The sequence below is a fragment of the Manacus vitellinus genome, unplaced genomic scaffold (assembly GCF_001715985.3).
Source record: "Manacus vitellinus isolate BGI_N305 unplaced genomic scaffold, ASM171598v3 scaffold_26_pilon, whole genome shotgun sequence".
Classification (NCBI taxonomy): domain Eukaryota; kingdom Metazoa; phylum Chordata; class Aves; order Passeriformes; family Pipridae; genus Manacus; species Manacus vitellinus.
The window spans coordinates 5,729,072-5,747,951 of record NW_021939960.1 but is presented as its reverse complement, the minus strand read 5'-3'; the positions used below and the strand labels follow the sequence as shown (position 1 = coordinate 5,747,951).

Here is an 18,880-nt window from a genome sequence, read left to right as displayed (position 1 = left end):
AAAACATCAGGGGTCTCACGCTTAATCAAGTTGCACTCTTTGTATGATCTTCCCTGTCATTACGATGCTTTCTGTATGTCAGGTGAAAAGGAAAGCAGCCCTTTGCAAGCCAATTCTTTTTTTTTTTTTTCTCCACCCCACTTTTACTTCATTACTTCTGTTTTCAAAAACTGCAATGGAATATATTGTTGAAAATCTGGGAGCTCTGTGTTTCCATCAGCCAGGTTATCTTTCCAAGGTTACTCGTAGTTTAAGTCATGAATATAAATTCTTCTGTAGCTATATAAAATTTATTATTTGCCATTTTTATTAATACTGGAATTTTGCATACTCGAGTCCTTCTGTTTCATCTCCAGACTGTAGGGGGAAAAGTGCCACAGAGATTTCAGTCCTTATAAATCAACAAATTTGCCATGGTAAGCCGGTGCCAAGTTGTCCTCTCTCTGTCTAGTCAAAGCTCAAAAGAAATCAGCAGGGAATGGGACAGGGCCCAAGTTCATTTTTCAAGTACTCCCCTTATTTTTCACAGGAATTCAGGATTTAATCTAAATTTTTAATGTGATTTAGGAAGATATTTTTGACATATCAGGTTAATTTCCTCTTCAGATATTTCTTCTGCTTAGTAAGACAACACATTAATGGGTCACTCCATACCCAACACTGCTGACCACACAAAGACTCCTTGGCTTCCCTCCCTGTTTTTCTAGGACAGACATAAAAGCATTTATCACCTGCTACTTTTGATTCCTTTTTGCACAAAGAAATGACACCAACAAGCTGAGTTTACCCAATACTTGGTGAATTGGGAACATGCACCTTCAGTCATCGCATGAGTCACTGCAAAGTTCACCTGAACTTCCAAAGGACTCAGCAAGTACTTTCCTTCCTCCAAGACATGGGCTTTAATGATGCAACTCGGGAATCCAGGCCCTGTTTCAAGATGACTAGATGAACTTCCTGAGAAGGGATGCCAAGGACACACCACTGCTGCTCAAAATAACTTCAGAAATTTTATAATTGTCGTCATTTTCTTCCAAGGGAAGAACTGAAAGAGTCTGCCAAGGAATTTTTTTTTTTTTTAACAGCTAATCACTCTACTGCTCCAAAAACTGAAACCAGCACCCACAAGAGGAATAGCAACATGTATTTGTATTTTGCTAACACTTACCAACAGCAATAACATATCAACCAAATGTCTCTGTAAAACACTCCTTTTCCCTTCTTTTTCTTTTCCTGTCATCCCATAATCATCACAGAAAACCACATGGGTAAACCTGATTTCAGAGATTATCCTTGTGAAGAAAGAAACCAGAAACACAGGGAGGATGCAGGATCCATCTGCAGTGGGGGCAGGCAGCCAACCTCCTCCAGGCCACCACACATCTGCACCCGGCATCGGAAGGGAAGGACACAGCACCCCTCATCGCTGGGTGCCACCAACCCAGCCTGACACCTGCAGCCGTTTTCTGGATGAGAGAGTGGGCAAAGGGCCACCTTGGCAGCAATGCCAGAGTCTCTTGAGGGACTGGCTGGAAGGAGGTGATTAGGCTGCCGTCAGCTGGGGAGGGAAACTGGGGCAAGGCGCTTCGGAAAAGATGGGTTTCAGCAGCATGTAAAAAGGCAACTGTTCTTGCATGAGGGAGGAAGAGCAGAGAGCCTGTGCTTCGAGCCAGACGTCCCACTCCAGAAACTTGGACCACTCCTACTGCTTCACCAGACCCACTACAAGATGACCATTATTATTACTCTTTCTGTTTCTTATTTTAACTCACCCGAACCAGCTGCTGTGGAAAGGGTCCTCTGGAGTTTTCTGGCACGTTGATGGGCGGGATGACCCAGTCCCTCTTCTGCCTCCGCAGGCCGTTGGCGCTCTGATGCTGCCGCCACGGGAGCAGAGTGTCACTCTGCTGCTGCACCAGGTCTCCAGGCAGTGTCTTCCTGCCTTTTGGCTGTTTTGGAAACAAGAATGCAAAACCAGTTAAGCCTCTTCCTCACTTCTTAGGACTTGTCCCGACAGCGGTGCTTCCCTGCGTGCAAACGGCCACACGGAACAAAGCACAATATGCTTTGCTGGCAGCTCTCCTGCCACTTCATTTTCACAAATATATGGAGCTGTCACTCTCAAATCAAGATGCCTCCCAGAATGTATCATCTTCATTACACCAGCTGCAGGGAGATTTAGCAGAACACTGGAGTAAAGAAGTTTCTGCAAATTTCTAATAAATACAACCTACCAGAACACACAAAAAAAGGGAGAGGATCCCTTTACAGTCCATGTCATGAGTTCAGCTTTATAGTCTGGTACTGCACAAGCAAGGCTACAATAACCTGCAATCTGTGGCTCTGCAGACGTATTCTGCAATCCAACCAAACCCCAACCAGAGGGAGAGTCAGACCCATGGCTGCAAAGGTGCATTAGTTCAGATTCTTAGTGCTTCATGACATGTTTTGTAAGGGCTGGGTTTTGAACATAAATCCCAAATACACATCTCCCCACACTGCCTGCAAACTGGAGCACATTTCAGGCAGTAAATTTTCATTATTTGGGATGCATTTGAGTCTTCCTTTGTGATTTTTTTTTCAATTATGGATTCTGCCCATGGCATACTTTGGCACTGGAAATGTTACAATGCTGTGGCATAAAAATGGAAATGCTGAGACCCTGGTTTGAACTTAGAGAGACTGCCTTGTTACTAGAAAAATTTCTGCCTTACAGAACGATGAATCAATGAAATGTAGATTTGGAAAGGCTCTTCAGAGGATATGCAGTCCCAATACTTAAATACTCTATGGCTTTCTAGGATTTCAGCAATTACTTGTGGAAAGTCTGCAGAAAAGATAACTAGCAAAGCTCTTGTTACCATATGGTGACCTGCACTCCCACCAGAAAATGTTTAAACTTTCATAAATCACAAAGACTGCAAATCACATTCTCTTAATTTGAGGTAAGATCCAGTGGGAATACTGTTCTCTGAATTTTACAATTTTCAGTTCTTTTTCTCAAAAAGCCCCACAAACCCAAAACTCCATACCCCCAAACACAAGAACAGTGTGGGAAAACCTATCAAAGTATTTTCTGAGGCTCCTGCCATTTTAAGCCACACTCACTTCTTGTCTCACTCCAAACATACAAACTTAAACACCCTACAAACAGTTATCTGTAGGCACTGATTTCGGTGGGAATCATTGCTTTGGAGCTTAGAGTTTGGTGTAAATCCATCTATTAGTGCATTTCAAGTCCTGATCTGGAAGTGCAATTCACCTCAAGACTATATAGTATATGAAAGGTAAACAGCATATGAAAGGTAAACAGTTTCTGAACTGAGAGGTGGCTCCAAAGCTGTGTGGCCCTTCTGGACGCTGTGAGCTGGGCACAGCAGCCAGCAGCCCATTGTCACAGCTTGATTGTGGCTCTGATCTCTGTTACCTGTGGAGGGCAGACATCCACTGGCTGCAAGGACTGGAAGCATTTGTGCAAAAACGCAGCTATTTTTATGCAGTCCTTAAAAATGAGCCCATTCCAGAGCTGAATTTTCACTGAACAGATAAATAGGGTCTTTTCAGTCACACACACGGGCACGTTTCTCAGGTCCTCTCTCACACTCATGCCACCAAGGTGACTGCGGGGTTTTCTTCACCTAAGTGTTGTTTATACTCTTTCAACAAGCATTGTCACTAAGCTGCTGCAAAATCACAGAACCACGGCTCAATATTTAGAAGTTGTTCTAAAAATACTCACTTAAGTGTGTAACAAACAAAGAAACAGAGTCACGATGCAGCAGTGGGAGACTTTCTTGGGAAAGTCAGGATACTTGTAGGCACTGCTGACCTCCTCCTTCCTAGGGGATGCAATATGTTATATGTGATAGAGTTTTCATCTAAAGAGGGTGTTATTACCAGAAAGGTATCTGATGAAAACAATATTATCTAAAGAAGACACACAGAAATGCACGTCAACATGAAACAGGACTGAGACGTGAGTCACAGAAAAGTGGATATCCCCTATTTTTTTAATTGGCTTGTGATTCCCAAATGAGGATCCTTTGAGAGCAGGTATTTGGATCAGTTTATATAATTGGCAAGTGAGCATTGGGACAGATTATGAAAGGATGGTCAAATAATTTGTGCTCTGCTGAGTTTACACAGTGGAATGAGTCTGAACTAAAGACAGACTTGAGAATTAACATGAATCCCAAAGCTCCATGTATACTGAAATAATTAGTGTCAGCTCAGCAAGGAAATACCAGCCTTTTTAGTCTGTATGAAATACTTGCTGGCAGGTGACTAGACAGTGACTAGCTTGCTTGTCACTCTTGATGATGTTTTCCTACATTAGAATAAATCATCAACATGACTCTGAATTTGATATGTAGAATTTCAAAAGCATCTTGCAACAACAATTTTTTTTTTTTTAAAACAACAGCTCTTTTTTATCTTCATTTGTTGACAATGCATTCTCATGACCTTAATTTCTCTGGTGTTGTTTAAATACGTTGTACATGTTTTCTGCTGTTTAAAAGCTGTGAGACAAATGCAGTAACAAAGTCTGGTAAGTATAAATGCCAGAACTATTCAGATCTTTGACTGAAACATCCAAGAACATCTCTGGAATAACAGCATCGACTAACAGCGAGCCCCAGAAAACTCTCCTGTGTTTTCAAGTTTACAAGAATCTAAAGTTCAACTCAAAAGCACAATGTGACACCAAATTCAATTAATTCTAAAATACAACTTCCAATCCTGGTTTTGTTGAATAACAGTGCTCACTGAGATAACAACTGCTCCTTCTCTCATGGCCTCACAGGCCACATGCTTTCTGGAATTTCAAGACATTTTGAAAAGATAAAATATTATCGCTACCTTTTGCAGTGTCACCAGAACACAGTCTGCCCATAGTCCTTCCCATCATCAAGTTGAGAACCTCTGGTGCTGCTGCTTTAGGGTGCTTTCCCTCCTGTTGTGTTTGTGAGGTGCCATCCCCTTCCTACATATGGCACAAGGGGGTGGGCATGTGCAGTCTGAGAGGGTCATCCATGGAACATGTGCCCAGTGGAAAGTGAAGTCCACTCTCCATTCCAAACATTACATGGTGACATTTATAATCCATTAGAACAGGATCAAACACCAAACATGGAACATGTGAGCGTGGTCTCTGGTGATACATAGATAATTAAAGGGGGATACAAAATAGTCAGGCAATTCAGTAATTATGCCTGTCTATCACTTTAGGACACTGATAAGCTAGAGAAACACAGCGGAGCCATAACAGATGAAAACCTTTAAGATCAAGGAGAAAAAGTAATTAAAAAGTGTGGGATGAAGAAAAACAACAGGAGAAAAGCCCATGCTGGGATATAAACTTGTTAGGAGAATTTGGATTCAGTGGGATCTAATGCCTTAGTGTTCATACTGGGGCAGAATCTTTCAGAGCTTGCCAAGGATGAGATGCAATGTGTGCTGTATTATTTAAAGTCCACATTCTGCAAGCAATCTGCAAGAAGAGGAAATTTCTTCTCACAGGCTGCTCCACAGAAGGTGTAGGGGTGTCCTGAAGTCCACCTCAGTAACTTCAGTGCCATCTCACAGGAGTCATTTCCAGTCCCTTTTCAGTCTAGCATTAACTTTAACAACCGTGAGTACAACCTGCTGTGTTCTGAAGAGGACACAGAGCTAAACCCCTAAGGGGCTGTCAGACTGCAACCAGATTTAGGAAACCTTCCTCCAAACTGGTGGGACTGTAGTTGTGCTTCAACTAATTCCACTTACACCACGATTCTTGAGAGCTCAGGAACATTCCCTGTCTGCACTTGGCACTGGCAATAAAGGCTAAGTCAGAATTGCCACCTGGGCAGTCTATAAGCTCCTGTCAGTGTTGGTCTGTGGCTCGTCAGCCTTTCATTTGTTGGGAGACTCAGACTAAACTCAACCTCTGCTCACAAAACAGGTCAAAAAATAATTCCCTGACAGAACAAGACACATGGGATCCCTACAGCCCCTCAAGCCCCGTCCTGCTCGTGACAAGAAGGCTGCGAGCCACTGACTTTTTACTAGTCCACAAATAAAACCAGTGAGTGTGAAGGAGCACCAGCTTTCACCTTCCGCTACACTTAGCAGTAGCCAGTCTCGCCAGCTGGCTCGTCTCCCCTCCCAGCCAACCTGCCTTTGATATCCGTCAGCCTCTGGCTACGGAGACATCTGGAAGTTATTATCCAGCAGAGCGTATCACAAACCCATTTACATAATATAATATCATATTTTGTGTTCCTGCTTAGCTGAACATTTTGGATCACTCGAATGTTTGGGTAAATAAGCCACCATTCCCTGCATATAAATAACAGTGAGTCTTAGGGTACGTTTGTTGGAGATTATTCATTTTATAGGGCTCAACCTGCAAAATGAAATGCTCTGGATTCAGCACTAAAATATAATATTCTTGCAATTGCAATAAAAAGTACCTGCAATTGGAGGAGAGGAAATAAGGCCTTTATTTACCAAGTATCAAAATTATTTATGATTTAACCTGTTTTATTTATATGCCAGTCTTAATATTTTCATAGGATCTTTAACACTTCACACTAGACATTTTTCACAAAAGAAATAGTACTTGGCTTGCTTTGTTTCTAGTGTCACTCCTAGGGTTTAACTATGGCAACGTGTTTTTAATATATTTTTATCAATACAAGGGGATACAAAGCCACCTTTAGTCCATTGCTCAAACATATTTCCCTTCAGCTCCTATATCAATATACATTTTGAAAACTGGTACTATTTTCTATCAGGGAAAAAAAAAATCTATTTAAAAATATTTAATCTGAAGCATTTTTTGCTTGTTTCCATGGTAGCTGCAAAAAGGACATGAGAAAATGATATTTACCAAACAGAAAATAAGACAATGAAAATAGAGCTTAGTTTTTTAACAAAGGGAATATGAGAGCACTGCAAAATAAACATTTGCATGAATTCTGTTCTAAGGAAACAACATTTTGCTGACATCAGGGACGGCAGTGGAGGACGAATGAGCCCTTTTTCCCAAAATGCACCATTTCCTCAGTTTTTGATCTTTTTGTAGAGAAAGATATTTCATTTTGTGTTCTCATACAGTAGAATGAAAGGGTTGCAGAACAAACAGCAAATTTATTTATTTTAGGGTAATTGATTCCTTTTTTATTTAGGTCATTGCTGAATTTGCCGAAGTTGAAGACGGGGAAAAAAAGTAGTTTTAAAAAGATCAAACTTTTTATTTTAGACTTTCATTTATTATAGTCATGCTATGTGAAGGTATTATTTAGGAACTGCACAGCTAGGGAATCTATAATCTGTTTTTCTCGTTATCCACATTCTAGAACTCTGTGATGACTATCTATATTAGCTCTATTTACTAATAGTTGTAAGTTGTGGTAAATTTAATCAAAGATTGCTTCATGTCACATCCCATTACCATCACGGCATAAACTGCTATTCATGAATGATTTGTGTCAAAGTGCTCTGAAAACCAGTGTTTTAGCAGCAAGATGTTCCAGCATTCACAGTTCTTCAGCAGGGGCATTAAATTAATGTGTTTGCAGCGAAGCCACTAATTGACGACGAGATGTGATTTTGGCAGTAGACTTCCACTTTAAAGATAATGAACAGTGTTCAGACACAGAGAAGAACCTCCCCTGCTCCTAAAACTATAGTAATAATTTCTGGTATAAACAGCAATAGAGGGAACCAATCCTGACAGGGCATTTCAAGCACCCAAGCAAGCTGTTTGATCATCACGACTTCCAAAAGCAAACAGTGGAATCGCAGCATTTGTAACCTTTATCAAATCTGGCTACATACAGTCAGGAATGTTATGTTTGGTTAGGAACTCATTAAACAAAATTACCTCTCCATTTATAGAAACTATACAAGTACAGTATAAAACATTTTAATTAAATCAGCTAGTTAAGCAAAAATTCATTACTTTTTGTTTTTATCAGCTAGCAGTGGGGCTGCATGGAGCAGTTCACATTAGAGTCAATTAGTAAGAAAAATTGTCAGATTTGGCAAGAGCTTGAGCTTCCAGAACACATCAGCTGACAGGGAAGAAAAAGTTTGACTAAAAGCTAACCAAGTTACTGCCCTCAGAGGAGGAGAATGAGCCATGTAACACACAGACATGCATCAGCCAAGCCAAACCCCCTTGTTCCCAAGGAGTCAGAGTCAAAGCTCTACATGCCCTGTTCCTTGAGAGCTGAAAAATGAGGCATGAATGCAAATTTAACGTTGTTAGGTAGCTGGATGGCTTTGCAGGCTTAGGAAAATTTTATCTGATAGAACTAATAAAATGTGATCAGTGTGACTGAGGAATCAAAATGTTCCTTAGCGTTCATTGTAGGGCTGCAAAGCAAGAGAAAAGGTGAGGAAGATAACAGGTAAAACCAGGGGAATTTTAAATAGGGAGAACCCAACACACTGGTTTGTGAGTCAGGCAGAAGATCCTTTCTTTGCAAAAGGTCCAGCAGGGCCCTTAGTGAGCAACTGTAATTAAATACTGAGTTAAGTCTGGACTCCAGAGAAAAGAGACACTCACCAGCTCTGGGCATAACCCACTTGGTTGCACCAGAAGGCTGTTATTTAAAAAAAACCAAATACATGTTATTGTCTTTGATCAGAAAGCCTCACAAGGTTGGTGGCCCAGGTGAGGACCCCGTGGAACACAGGCTGCAGGTCACATACACATTCCCCTTTGGGGCCAGAATGGGCCTTTTCAGGCAGCTGCTGACCAGGTGACCCTGCTGGGACAGGAGGTGTTGATTTCCCAGCACAATGTAATTGAAATTTAGACATCCCCTGAACTCACCCACACCTTCTGTTTGCCTGAACGTTTGGTAGGCCATCACCAGTTTAAGTTGGAACCTGGTAAGTCACGGAGCATTTGAAGAGGCTTCACTTTTGTGCTACAGAGCACAGACACCTGCAGGCAGTGTGCTCCTGTTCATTACTGAGCAGACACGAAATGTGAACGGTGTCTCAGAGGTGAGGGAAGTTTTGACTGGGGTGGAGAGGCAGAGCTGTCTTCAAACTTATTCTACAGCACTGCACAGATGATTAGAGGCACCTCCTGGCCAGGGCACCTGTGGTACTCTTCCTGTCACTGTCAGGCATCGAATATTGCAAGAGTGTTCAATGAACAGAAGACGACGACAAAGAAGATGACATCGTCCCCAAAGCACAGCTCTTGATGTACTTTTCTTTCTCATTTTATGGCTTGAACATCTTATCCCAACATGAAAAGTTCTGATGAGGCTGTTTCCTTGCAAAGCTCCCCACATCAACTTGACCTTTTCACATTGCCTTCAGTAACATCTAATCTCGCAGTGCTTCTCAGGTAGGGTTGTTTAAGAAACATCTAAATTACTGTTGTACTCTACCTTCTAGTGTTTATAAAATGCCACTTCTATCTTCAAGTTAATGTCATTGTCATAATTGGGAGAAGCCATACACAATGGCTTCGGAACTACAAGTACTTCTCAAGAGCATGGCTATTAAATTACAAAATACTCGTATACTTGTTACCTGTTCAGATATCCACAGGTCGGGAATAAAGGTGGTAGATCTTGTCATATGTAATATAGTAAAAACCTCTACTGCAGGTTCATCTTGCCCCTCGAATTCTGCACATATCTTGAGAAAAGTGTATGAAATATCTGGGCTAGCAAGCTGAGTTCTTCCTCCCGGATAAAACTTCTAAAAAGTAATTTAAAACAGTTCCAAAACATAGCTCCTTTTGCTTCCAGAACTCAGACTACTACAAGTGTTCTTCATCACAGAAAGAAGAGAGAGTTTACTCCTTAACAAGCCTACTCCTTAACAAGCCTGTGAAAAATTTTAATCTCATTTTATTTTTCTAAAGCCATGAGGTTCAAAAGATACATGAATTAAAATAATCATAATGAATTAAGTGTAACAATAGTCCTCCTCTTCACAATGTTTGCAAGTACAAAGATCACAAGAGATTTAAGAGATCACAAGCACCACTGCTACTTTAGCACAAAGCAAAGTAATTCAGTCTGGTACTTCTCCTCAGTGCTAGCGTGAGAATTTGCCCTTTCAAGTTATCCTTTGGTTATTTCAAGAGGCTCTTGAGAAAAGATTGTTCTTCTTTTATTCTCCAATTTCAGAGTGCACCTAAGCAAACGCTTAAATTTGACCATGAGAACACATTCCATTTATCTCCACTTGCAAGATGAAATTTAAGGGTGACTTTAAATTTAGTTTTGCTGGATGGGGACAGTGTTTGAGATCCCACTGGCACTGCCAGGCCCTCAGCCCACCCTGCCCAGCTGGACACCCATCCCTGGATGCTTCTCCTCTCTCCTGCAGCTGGCCATGGCACAGGGTCACCACCACATCCAGCAGGAGGGTGGGAGGAACCCAAACCCTTTTTCACACTGAGCTGGTACCCACCAAGCTGTCTCAGCTTGCTGGGCTAAGGGCAAGATACATGGACACTCACAGCCCCTAGAAACAAGGTTTATTTTAATGGGCTTGCCTGCATGAAGCAATTTTTGTCTTCACTCAAACTCATGTTTACACCCAACTGTCCACGGATTATCACAGCAATGACGGGTTTTTTTGGGATATTCAGTCCAAAACGTGTTTTTTTGAAGTGGCAGTCAGACTTCAGCAGTTACCAACAAAGAACATGAAATCAGAGGTCAAAAGCTTTGATCTCACAAGGGCAAGGCACACATCACAGGTAGGAGCACACAGCAGTCCAAGGGGTTTGTTTTATCAGAAAAAACTTATTTCCGCGTAGGCAGTTCAATCCTCAGGACTTCTTTTTGTTTGAAGGAAGACAGATCTGGAGTGAATTTCACTTATGGATGATCTTTCTAGCACGGCTTTGAGCCTGACCCTTGGTAAGATGCTGACTGCTTAAGAACTAAATGCAGCAAGTGCAGCGCTTGGAAACTTCCCGTAGTGGGCTGATTTTCCGAGGCAATGAGCACCTGTATGTCACATCTTATCTTGGCTTCAGCACAAGGCAATGGGATTCAACACACCTGAAAATCAGGCCAGGGAAGTTCACATGTTTTCACAACCATCACTTTCATCTCTTGCAATGATTACAAGTGAGATGTTCAAGTTCACTTAAGTGTGAGGTCAGACAAGTTCACCAGATGCATCTTCATTAGACTTGCACAATTATCCTGAGCAGTCTCACTGGTAATAATTATATGATACTTATTTATTAGTCATCAGCTTTCTCATCTTTTCCACTGATCTGATTTGTTAAAACCCCAAACAATGTCTCAGAAGTTACCTAAAGGAAACAGAAATTTCTGTACGTACCCACCCCTACTGATAAATCAAGGTCTTGCTTCACTGATGAGATACAGAAATAAAAGTTTTTCCAGCTGCCATTTTGCTGGAATTACTTGCTGCCTGGGATCCCCCTCAGAGGCAGTCAATGAGGACAGCTCAGCATAATGACTCAGTCTTTAAAATATGCATCGATATGGTCAGAAAAAGGCAGGATGACAAATACTGTCTCATTTCTTCAGCCCCTCTCTCGGGATAACACAGTTTGATGGGTAAACTCCCATCACCTTGATGCCATGGATAACATCTCATCCCCATGCAGGGGCAGGAAGGAAGAAAGGAAGGGAACAGTTGTTTTCCCGTTTCTTCCAGGCGCATCCACTTGAGGGCATCAGGGATATTGGAGTCACTGGAAGCACAGCTCCCACTTAAACTCTCATTTTCTTCCCTCAAGGGAAGGTTACATCTTCCTGGCTCCCCAGCCTCGTGCAGAGCATCCTGGCTGCACAATAACCCAGGTCATGAAAAGGAGCAGTGCTGAATAAGCCTTTCCTTGCCCGGAGACCTTTGTGCTTGTGATCAGCAATAAAAGGCTGCACTGGAATTTAAAACCTCAGCCAGGTAAAATACCACAGATGATTATTTAAAGGCTTTAAATAAAAAAATAAAACCGCCAAAACCCTCTGGCTGTAAGAGTCAGCTTTTCACATTCACATTGTATGGCTGTGGACTCATGCCTGGGTTATGAAAGAAGCCCAAAATAAGATGAGACATAATAAAACACAAGCTGGGCTTAAGCAAGGATGGATTTCTGACAGCAGTTCTCAATGTTTTAAACGCTAGCTGCAGACTCATGTATTTCCAAGTTTAATTGCACAATTCCCAGCGACTTAACGTTACAAAAATTTACATATTTCCATGCTCAGAATTTGAGAAGCTCAAACAACGAGAAACTTTTGTTGACATATAAATGATTCAAAGAAAACAGGATTTTTTTTCAAAAATAAGTCACTGGCAGCAGATGACTGACATCCTACATGTGCTGAATATATCCTCTACCTCCAAGCTCTTGTGCTATGAATTCCTTTCTGTGCTGTATTTCTATGATCCTGATTTTAACTTATGAGGTGAGAACTACAGAAAAATATATACATAAATAAATACAGAAGAAAATTTGCCAAATGTGCCTTAACACGCTTAGACACATGCAGGGACTGAAAAATAAAAAACCAATATGAGTGAGAGGACCAAAACTTCAGATGGGATAAGCCAACCCAGGGAGTGAAGGCAGTTGATTAGAAAGGAATGAAGAGGAAGAGTTGGGACTGATGGACACTGAGGGCAGGGGGGAGTGAAGCCCAAATGGCACAATATATCTACTCATGTACTTGGGAAGACTTGAGTTTCTGCAACTAAAAAAGAGCACACTCTGAAAACTGAAGTCCTCAGCAATGTCACTGTTCACAAACATGATCTTCATTTTTTGACTTCTGGTTGAATCAATATTCAATTTCTCAAAATAATAGCATGTACTCTTAGAAAAGAAGACTGCTAATTCCAGATAAGTAAAGCTTGGCTTTATGTTGTTTTCTTCTAGAGCATTATCCCACTCAAGTTCATCTTTCAGAAATGCTGACACAAGCCACAAAGACTTTATGTTATTTCAGAAAATAGTTTTTTTCTTTTCTTTTCTTTTCTTTTCTTTTCTTTTCTTTTCTTTTCTTTTCTTTTCTTTTCTTTTCTTTTCTTTTCTTTTCTTTTCTTTTCTTTTCTTTTCTTTTCTTTTCTTTTCTTTTCTTTTCTTTTCTTTTCTTTTCTTTTCTTTTCTTTTCTTTTCTTTTCTTTTTCTTTTCTTTTTCTTTTCTTTCTTTTCCTTTTTCTTTTTTCTTTTCTTCTTTCCAAATTATACCCACAGCTTCGATTGATACTTTCAATTGCAAGAACAGGCAGCCAGACAAGAACAGTAGAAGAAACTTTATCTTAAGTATTTATTGTTATGCCAGAATATCGCTCAGTTTCCTCTGGGGTAATTCAGCACTCCTGAGGGAAATATGTGACCTCATTTGCATTTTCTAATTGAATTGCTATCAGGTTTCCTGCAAGACTGAACAAAAAAGTTTCTAGAGTTACTAACATCACTTGTATTAACCAGAAAAAAAAAGTTTACATTCAAGTGTTTGCTGGGGAGGAGCAGAAATGTACGCTTCATGTATCAAAAAAATACATTTTTGAAGTATTTACCTTCTTTGCTATCATTTTTTTTCCTACTAGCATGACACTTTACTGTAGTAGTTGGAATTCTTTCATTACAGTGGTTACTGCTGAAGTTGGCAGGTTTTCCCAGTTTATTCTAAAGCATCTAAAGCAATTAGCACATTTATAAGGCCAACCCTACGAAGGAGGAGAAATTGTCACTGTATTGGCTCACTCACCATTAAAATATCAGCTTGCACCAAGAGCAATGCACAGCTGAGGGATCTGAGGTGCATGTACAGCCCCCAAACCTCTGATTTTGCAAAGAAAGCACACAAGGGGAGGGCTATCCTGACAAAAGCCATCCTGAATTACTCTCCCACCCTGGAACCATGCTGGCCACCACCAAAGCTCTCCCAAGCCCATTATGCAGATTTCCAGTCTTAACATATTATGACAAGAAAGGATCACAAATCCAAAGGATCATTTATTGAAGGTTTAATCCTCCATGGTCTCCTGGAAAGCAGCCCACTGCCTCCACTGTGCAGGCAGGTTCACTCCTGGTCTCCCAAAACCTCAGCCAGTATCCCAAAAATGCTGACTCCTCCTATAACATTTATTCTGTATAATAACCTCCACAATAACCCAGATGTCTAATAATGGCTATTCCAGGAGGGCTGGTTTTCATGAAGCTGTAATCCATGGATAATTGTGAATTAAATTCAGATTTATCCTTCCAGAGGTGGTTCAGGGGGCCAGTGGTGCTGCCCTTGCTGGGGGCCATGGCTCACGGAGATGCCCACGGGAACACAGAGGATGGGTGAGCAAGGCACAAGGACTTCTTTGTGCTGTAGGTGCCAACAAACAGGTGTGGTAAGCAAACTTTATGCCAATTATTTTTAATGTCTGGGAACTGTTCAGCATTTTCATGAAATCAGTCACAAATTTAGACAGTAAAACGGAAATGGATGGATGCGCCTCAACAGAGATCTGGTCTCTCCCCCTCTCTCAGGTCACCTCCTCCTTTCTCTCCCATATTTGCCATCTCCATATCCTGAGTATAACACAACAGTCTGGAATGTCTTTAAAAAAATTATGTAGTAGTGCTTGAGACATATTACACTATACAAAACCAAATGTGAAATCTGCTTCTAGTAAAAGGCACCAAACACATTAAGGGTCACGGCCTGAAACGTACTGAACTGGATATTGTTAGGTTCAGGGGTGGTTTTTTTGCCACAAACACTATTATTTTTTAAAATAATCTCATAATCACATTTATTTCTTTAGCAAACAAAGGATTACTTTGCTTCCAAAAACCACTAGCATTTAAATAAAACACAAGTCTGATGCCTGCTATAGGGACCCACCATGAAACTGCTCATGACCTTGTCATTAGTCTTGTTTTCCGTATTTTTCCGGCCTCAAACTACACACTAATAAGGCTTTTAGAAAGCAGGGATATGAATTTTAAGAAGCTTAGCCCTCTCTCTTTTCAACCAGAGTTCAGCTTACATTAACATTAGATGAATTTCCAAGCAAATATTCTGCTAAAACAGAAATGTGTGCTTATTTAGTTTTCTTTCTGCCACACTGAGAAGAAATTTAAAGCAGTATATAAGACATCTTACTTTGTTCCTTCAATACTTAATTACTTTTAGAAGGAAGCAGTATTTCTTTGGTTAGAAAATGGCAAATAGAGTTGACATAACATACAGGGCTTAATTACATCTTGCACAAGCCCAAGCCTTACTGAAGAGCAGCAGAAGTGTATTTATATGACTCTAAGCCATGCAAAAACTCAGGGGTCAGTCCACTGGGCAGCTGCAAGATTTAAGTCTGTCCAAGTCTTTTCTTTTTTGTCTCATATGTGGCAAAAATTCTCCCAAATGACACAGACTCACAGGGTGAAGTTCTAACAATATGACATGGAAAGTCTTTCCCTCTTTCCCCATCCTGCCCTGCCCTCTCTGTCCCAGCATTGCAGAAAGGAGGAAAGGAGAGGTCACTCTTGCTATTTTGATCATTCTGTGCTGCATTAATCCCAATCAGAGCCACAGCCAAGAGACATCTCCTGTCCCTGAAGGAGACAGGACTGTTCCCAGGACACACACCTTCATCCTTGCTCCGCAGGCCTTCAAGATCCAGCAATAAATCAGGTTCTTTAAACAATTCCCTGCCAAATCCTGCCTAAATGTAACCACCCAACCAGCCCAGCATTACATTGCTGGAGTTGGCACCAGACAAGATAACTGCATTTACTCAGTGTAGTAGAGGATCTTCAGCCCAGACTAACACTGAAAATGAAAAGGTGAACTGCTGCTGCCAAAAATGAGATGGAAGAGGTAGGAAAGAGACAGTTACTCAAGGGGCAGATCAGAAGAAATGTGTTTTCATGGAGCAGCCCCCCAATTCCAATGGCTCTGTGCAGCCCACCACTGCATTTAACTGAGGGAATGCTGCTCTCAGACTGCTGGGCAGGGACAGACCCCTCCTGCTTTTCAGCTGAGTGCATGAAACTAAAGCAGAAAGAAACCATCTGTAACCTTCTGTCTGACATACTGAATGGCACTGGCTTTTCACTGTCAGGGCTGGGGAAGGGAAGGTGCTGGCACTGAGCAGAGGGGACATTTGGCACTGCAGTGCCACGTTGTGCTTCGCTGCCTGCACCACGTGTGAGCATGTGTTCCTTATCAGGCAGCAGCAATGCTCCCTGTCCTTGCATTGGAAGGAACAAGCCCAAATCTCCCCTCTGGAAGCTGCAGGGCTATGCAGATGGCTCACAAGAGAAAGGAATAATTGTGAAAACCAGGAAGATGTCTTGGCAGCATGGCAGAGCAGCCAGTGTGTGACTCCAGGTCTGGGCTGTCACAAAAGAAATCTGAACTTAAAGCCATCAAGGAGATGGTTGACTTTGCCTCTGCACCTTTCATTTGCAGGTTTTACTTGAAGTCAAGAGAGACTGTTAGCAGTGAGTTGCAAACATGATGTACATAACCTGCAGTGTACAACAGAGCCAAGCAGTCACTTAAAAATACAAAAGTATGAACTTAAAAAACACTTCCCTCACTGGCTACCTTAAATCATTTCTGTCAGAGAGGTTCAAGGATCATTGGATGCTGCTTGTGGTATCTCCTACCTGGACACTTCCTTACGAAGCAGAGACCAGGCAACACAAACAGTCCGAAGCCACACGAAACTTTGGGGCAAAGGAAGAACGAAATGAGAAAAAGAGCTCCGAAAAAACTCTTACCTTGTGTCCATTGTGTTGAGACTTCTCTGCCACCAGAAAGCGGACCATGGCCTCCCATCTGCCCAGGGTCTGGGGATCCCACGCTGTCACCACCAGGATCAGCTGCTTGGAGGGCATTTGCAGGTGGTGGGCAGCGAACAGGGTCCCGTCCGCCCTCACCTTGAAGTCCAGGCTGTTGGTTTCATAGCGAACTCCCTTGTTACCAGCACAGTTATTAAATTTTACTAGAACAGAGAGTAAGAGATGGAAGAAATGTGTGAGATTGGCGTGATAAGGAAAGCAATCAAATACAAGTTTCAGACATTTAATTTTCACTGATGTCTTCTATATCTCTAATAACCATCAAGGAAATGATTTAACTGTTTCTTCGACCTTTCAGGAGTGCTCTTGTGCTTTATCTCTGTTCCCCAGGGAAGGAGCTGTAAGCCATTTTTAAAGTATTTGATACAGTTTCATTAGATCTCAAACACAGCTGTTCCCCATTTCTACAAGTGGATTTCTCCCTTGTCGCCATTATCTTTTAAATTCAACTGGAGTCTATTACCCACATTGTGGGTATTTTTTTGCAGGAAATGTTCTCCATTTCCCTAACCCTTCAATAACCTACTCACCATATAGCCTATTTGCACATTCTTAACTGAAATTCAAAAGCCCATAACAATTCCATTATCAGAAATATAAAAACAACAAAAAAATTAAACACAGAAAAAAAGTTAAACCATTTTGGAGCACCCATCTGCTGCTGGAACTGGACTCCCACCCTGAGCTGCGTTCCCACCCTGGCTGACCCTTCACATGTTACAGTTACTGCGAAAGGGAACTGTAAAACTGTGCTTCAAAAACCATAATGTGCCATTTAAAAGCCTACTCTGTCAGATCAAAGCTCCCCAGTCGCTGATATTTTTATTTTCCTCTTTTTTTGGACAAAGTCATTCACAGGCTAGTTTGAAAACTATTTTTATTGCCATTATGAAACATGTCACATACATTAGGACAGAAAAACAAAAACTCTATTATATGACAAAATTGACAAATCTGATCGAAACTGAACCTGCAGCTAATAACACAGGAAACAAAACACTTTCTGCCATTTGAGTAATCCACAGGGTGGAACACACATGTGGTGAAGGCAAACATATTGTACCCGTAAAAACATCTCAAGTGAGTGAGAATGGATGTGCAGCGTTCCAGCTCGGATCGTTAGATGGTTCTCACGCTGTGGCTGCTGAGTGCTCAGCAGACATGCTCCAGCCTGCCCTGAGACAAGGAAAAACCTGCTGGCCAGGTCTGATGGGGCTTCAGCAGGCACTTAATTCCTGCAGAAAAAGCGCTGGGCTGGACAGATCCTACCTAGACTGGCTGTGGTGGGAGAAGGGATGCAGTGGCGGTCCAGGCGAGAAGAGCTCCTGAGACAGTTGTACCCCAACCATCCCTTTCCCCCCATGCCACAACTGACTCCTCTGCAGTGCTGCTTTGAACTGAATCAAGGACTAATCTGGATTTAAATAAAAATCCAAAGGATGGCATAGTTGAAAGAAAAAAACAGCCAGGAAACGGCTCAAGCCACCCTGCTACCAAAGCCCCCCAGCACCATCCAAATGCAGAGAAATGAGGAGCAAATTGTAGTGGAAGAAGAGAAAATCCTTCTTCTTCTCCTTCTTCACCAAAATGCACCCCTCACTAACCAGGGTGTGATCATGTCATGACTGTACATCTTACAAAGGCTTTCTATGCTGTGTGTTTATTTAGATCCCATTTGTACATTTTTATGTGTGTGGTGGGAAGTGTTACCTCATGCTGCAGCAACTGCTGGGCACAAACTGCAAGTGTCACACATTGATTCGTAAAAAATAAGGTGGATGAAGTTATCCAGTATATAAAAAATCTGAAAGCACTGGATGAGGTTAAACACACAACGTTTATTGGTACCTACAAGAACTGAGATGGCCTCAGAGACCTGTGAGGGGAGATCCCCCTTCCTCCTGGGACCACCCTGCTGGGAGATGGCCTTCATCTCTCAGGAATTTCTGCAAATTTCCCCTGCATTCACAGCTACACATATGTGCAAACACATCAAGTGCTTCACTTATAAAATGTTATTTATTTTCAGCTCCATGCCAGCAGCGCTGTTAGAAACCTGGC

The 18,880-nt window shown here is 41.7% G+C and overlaps 1 protein-coding gene across 1 annotated transcript in view; it reads right to left on the bottom strand.

The window, feature by feature from the left end:
- CDH4 (cadherin 4) overlaps window positions 1-18,880 on the bottom strand; it is a 436,070-nt gene that overhangs the window by 152,663 nt on the left and 264,527 nt on the right. The window contains 2 exon segments of the mRNA XM_025895228.1: window positions 1,773-1,949; window positions 16,739-16,962. Of these exon segments, the coding sequence (XP_025751013.1) occupies window positions 1,773-1,949; window positions 16,739-16,962 (401 nt within the window).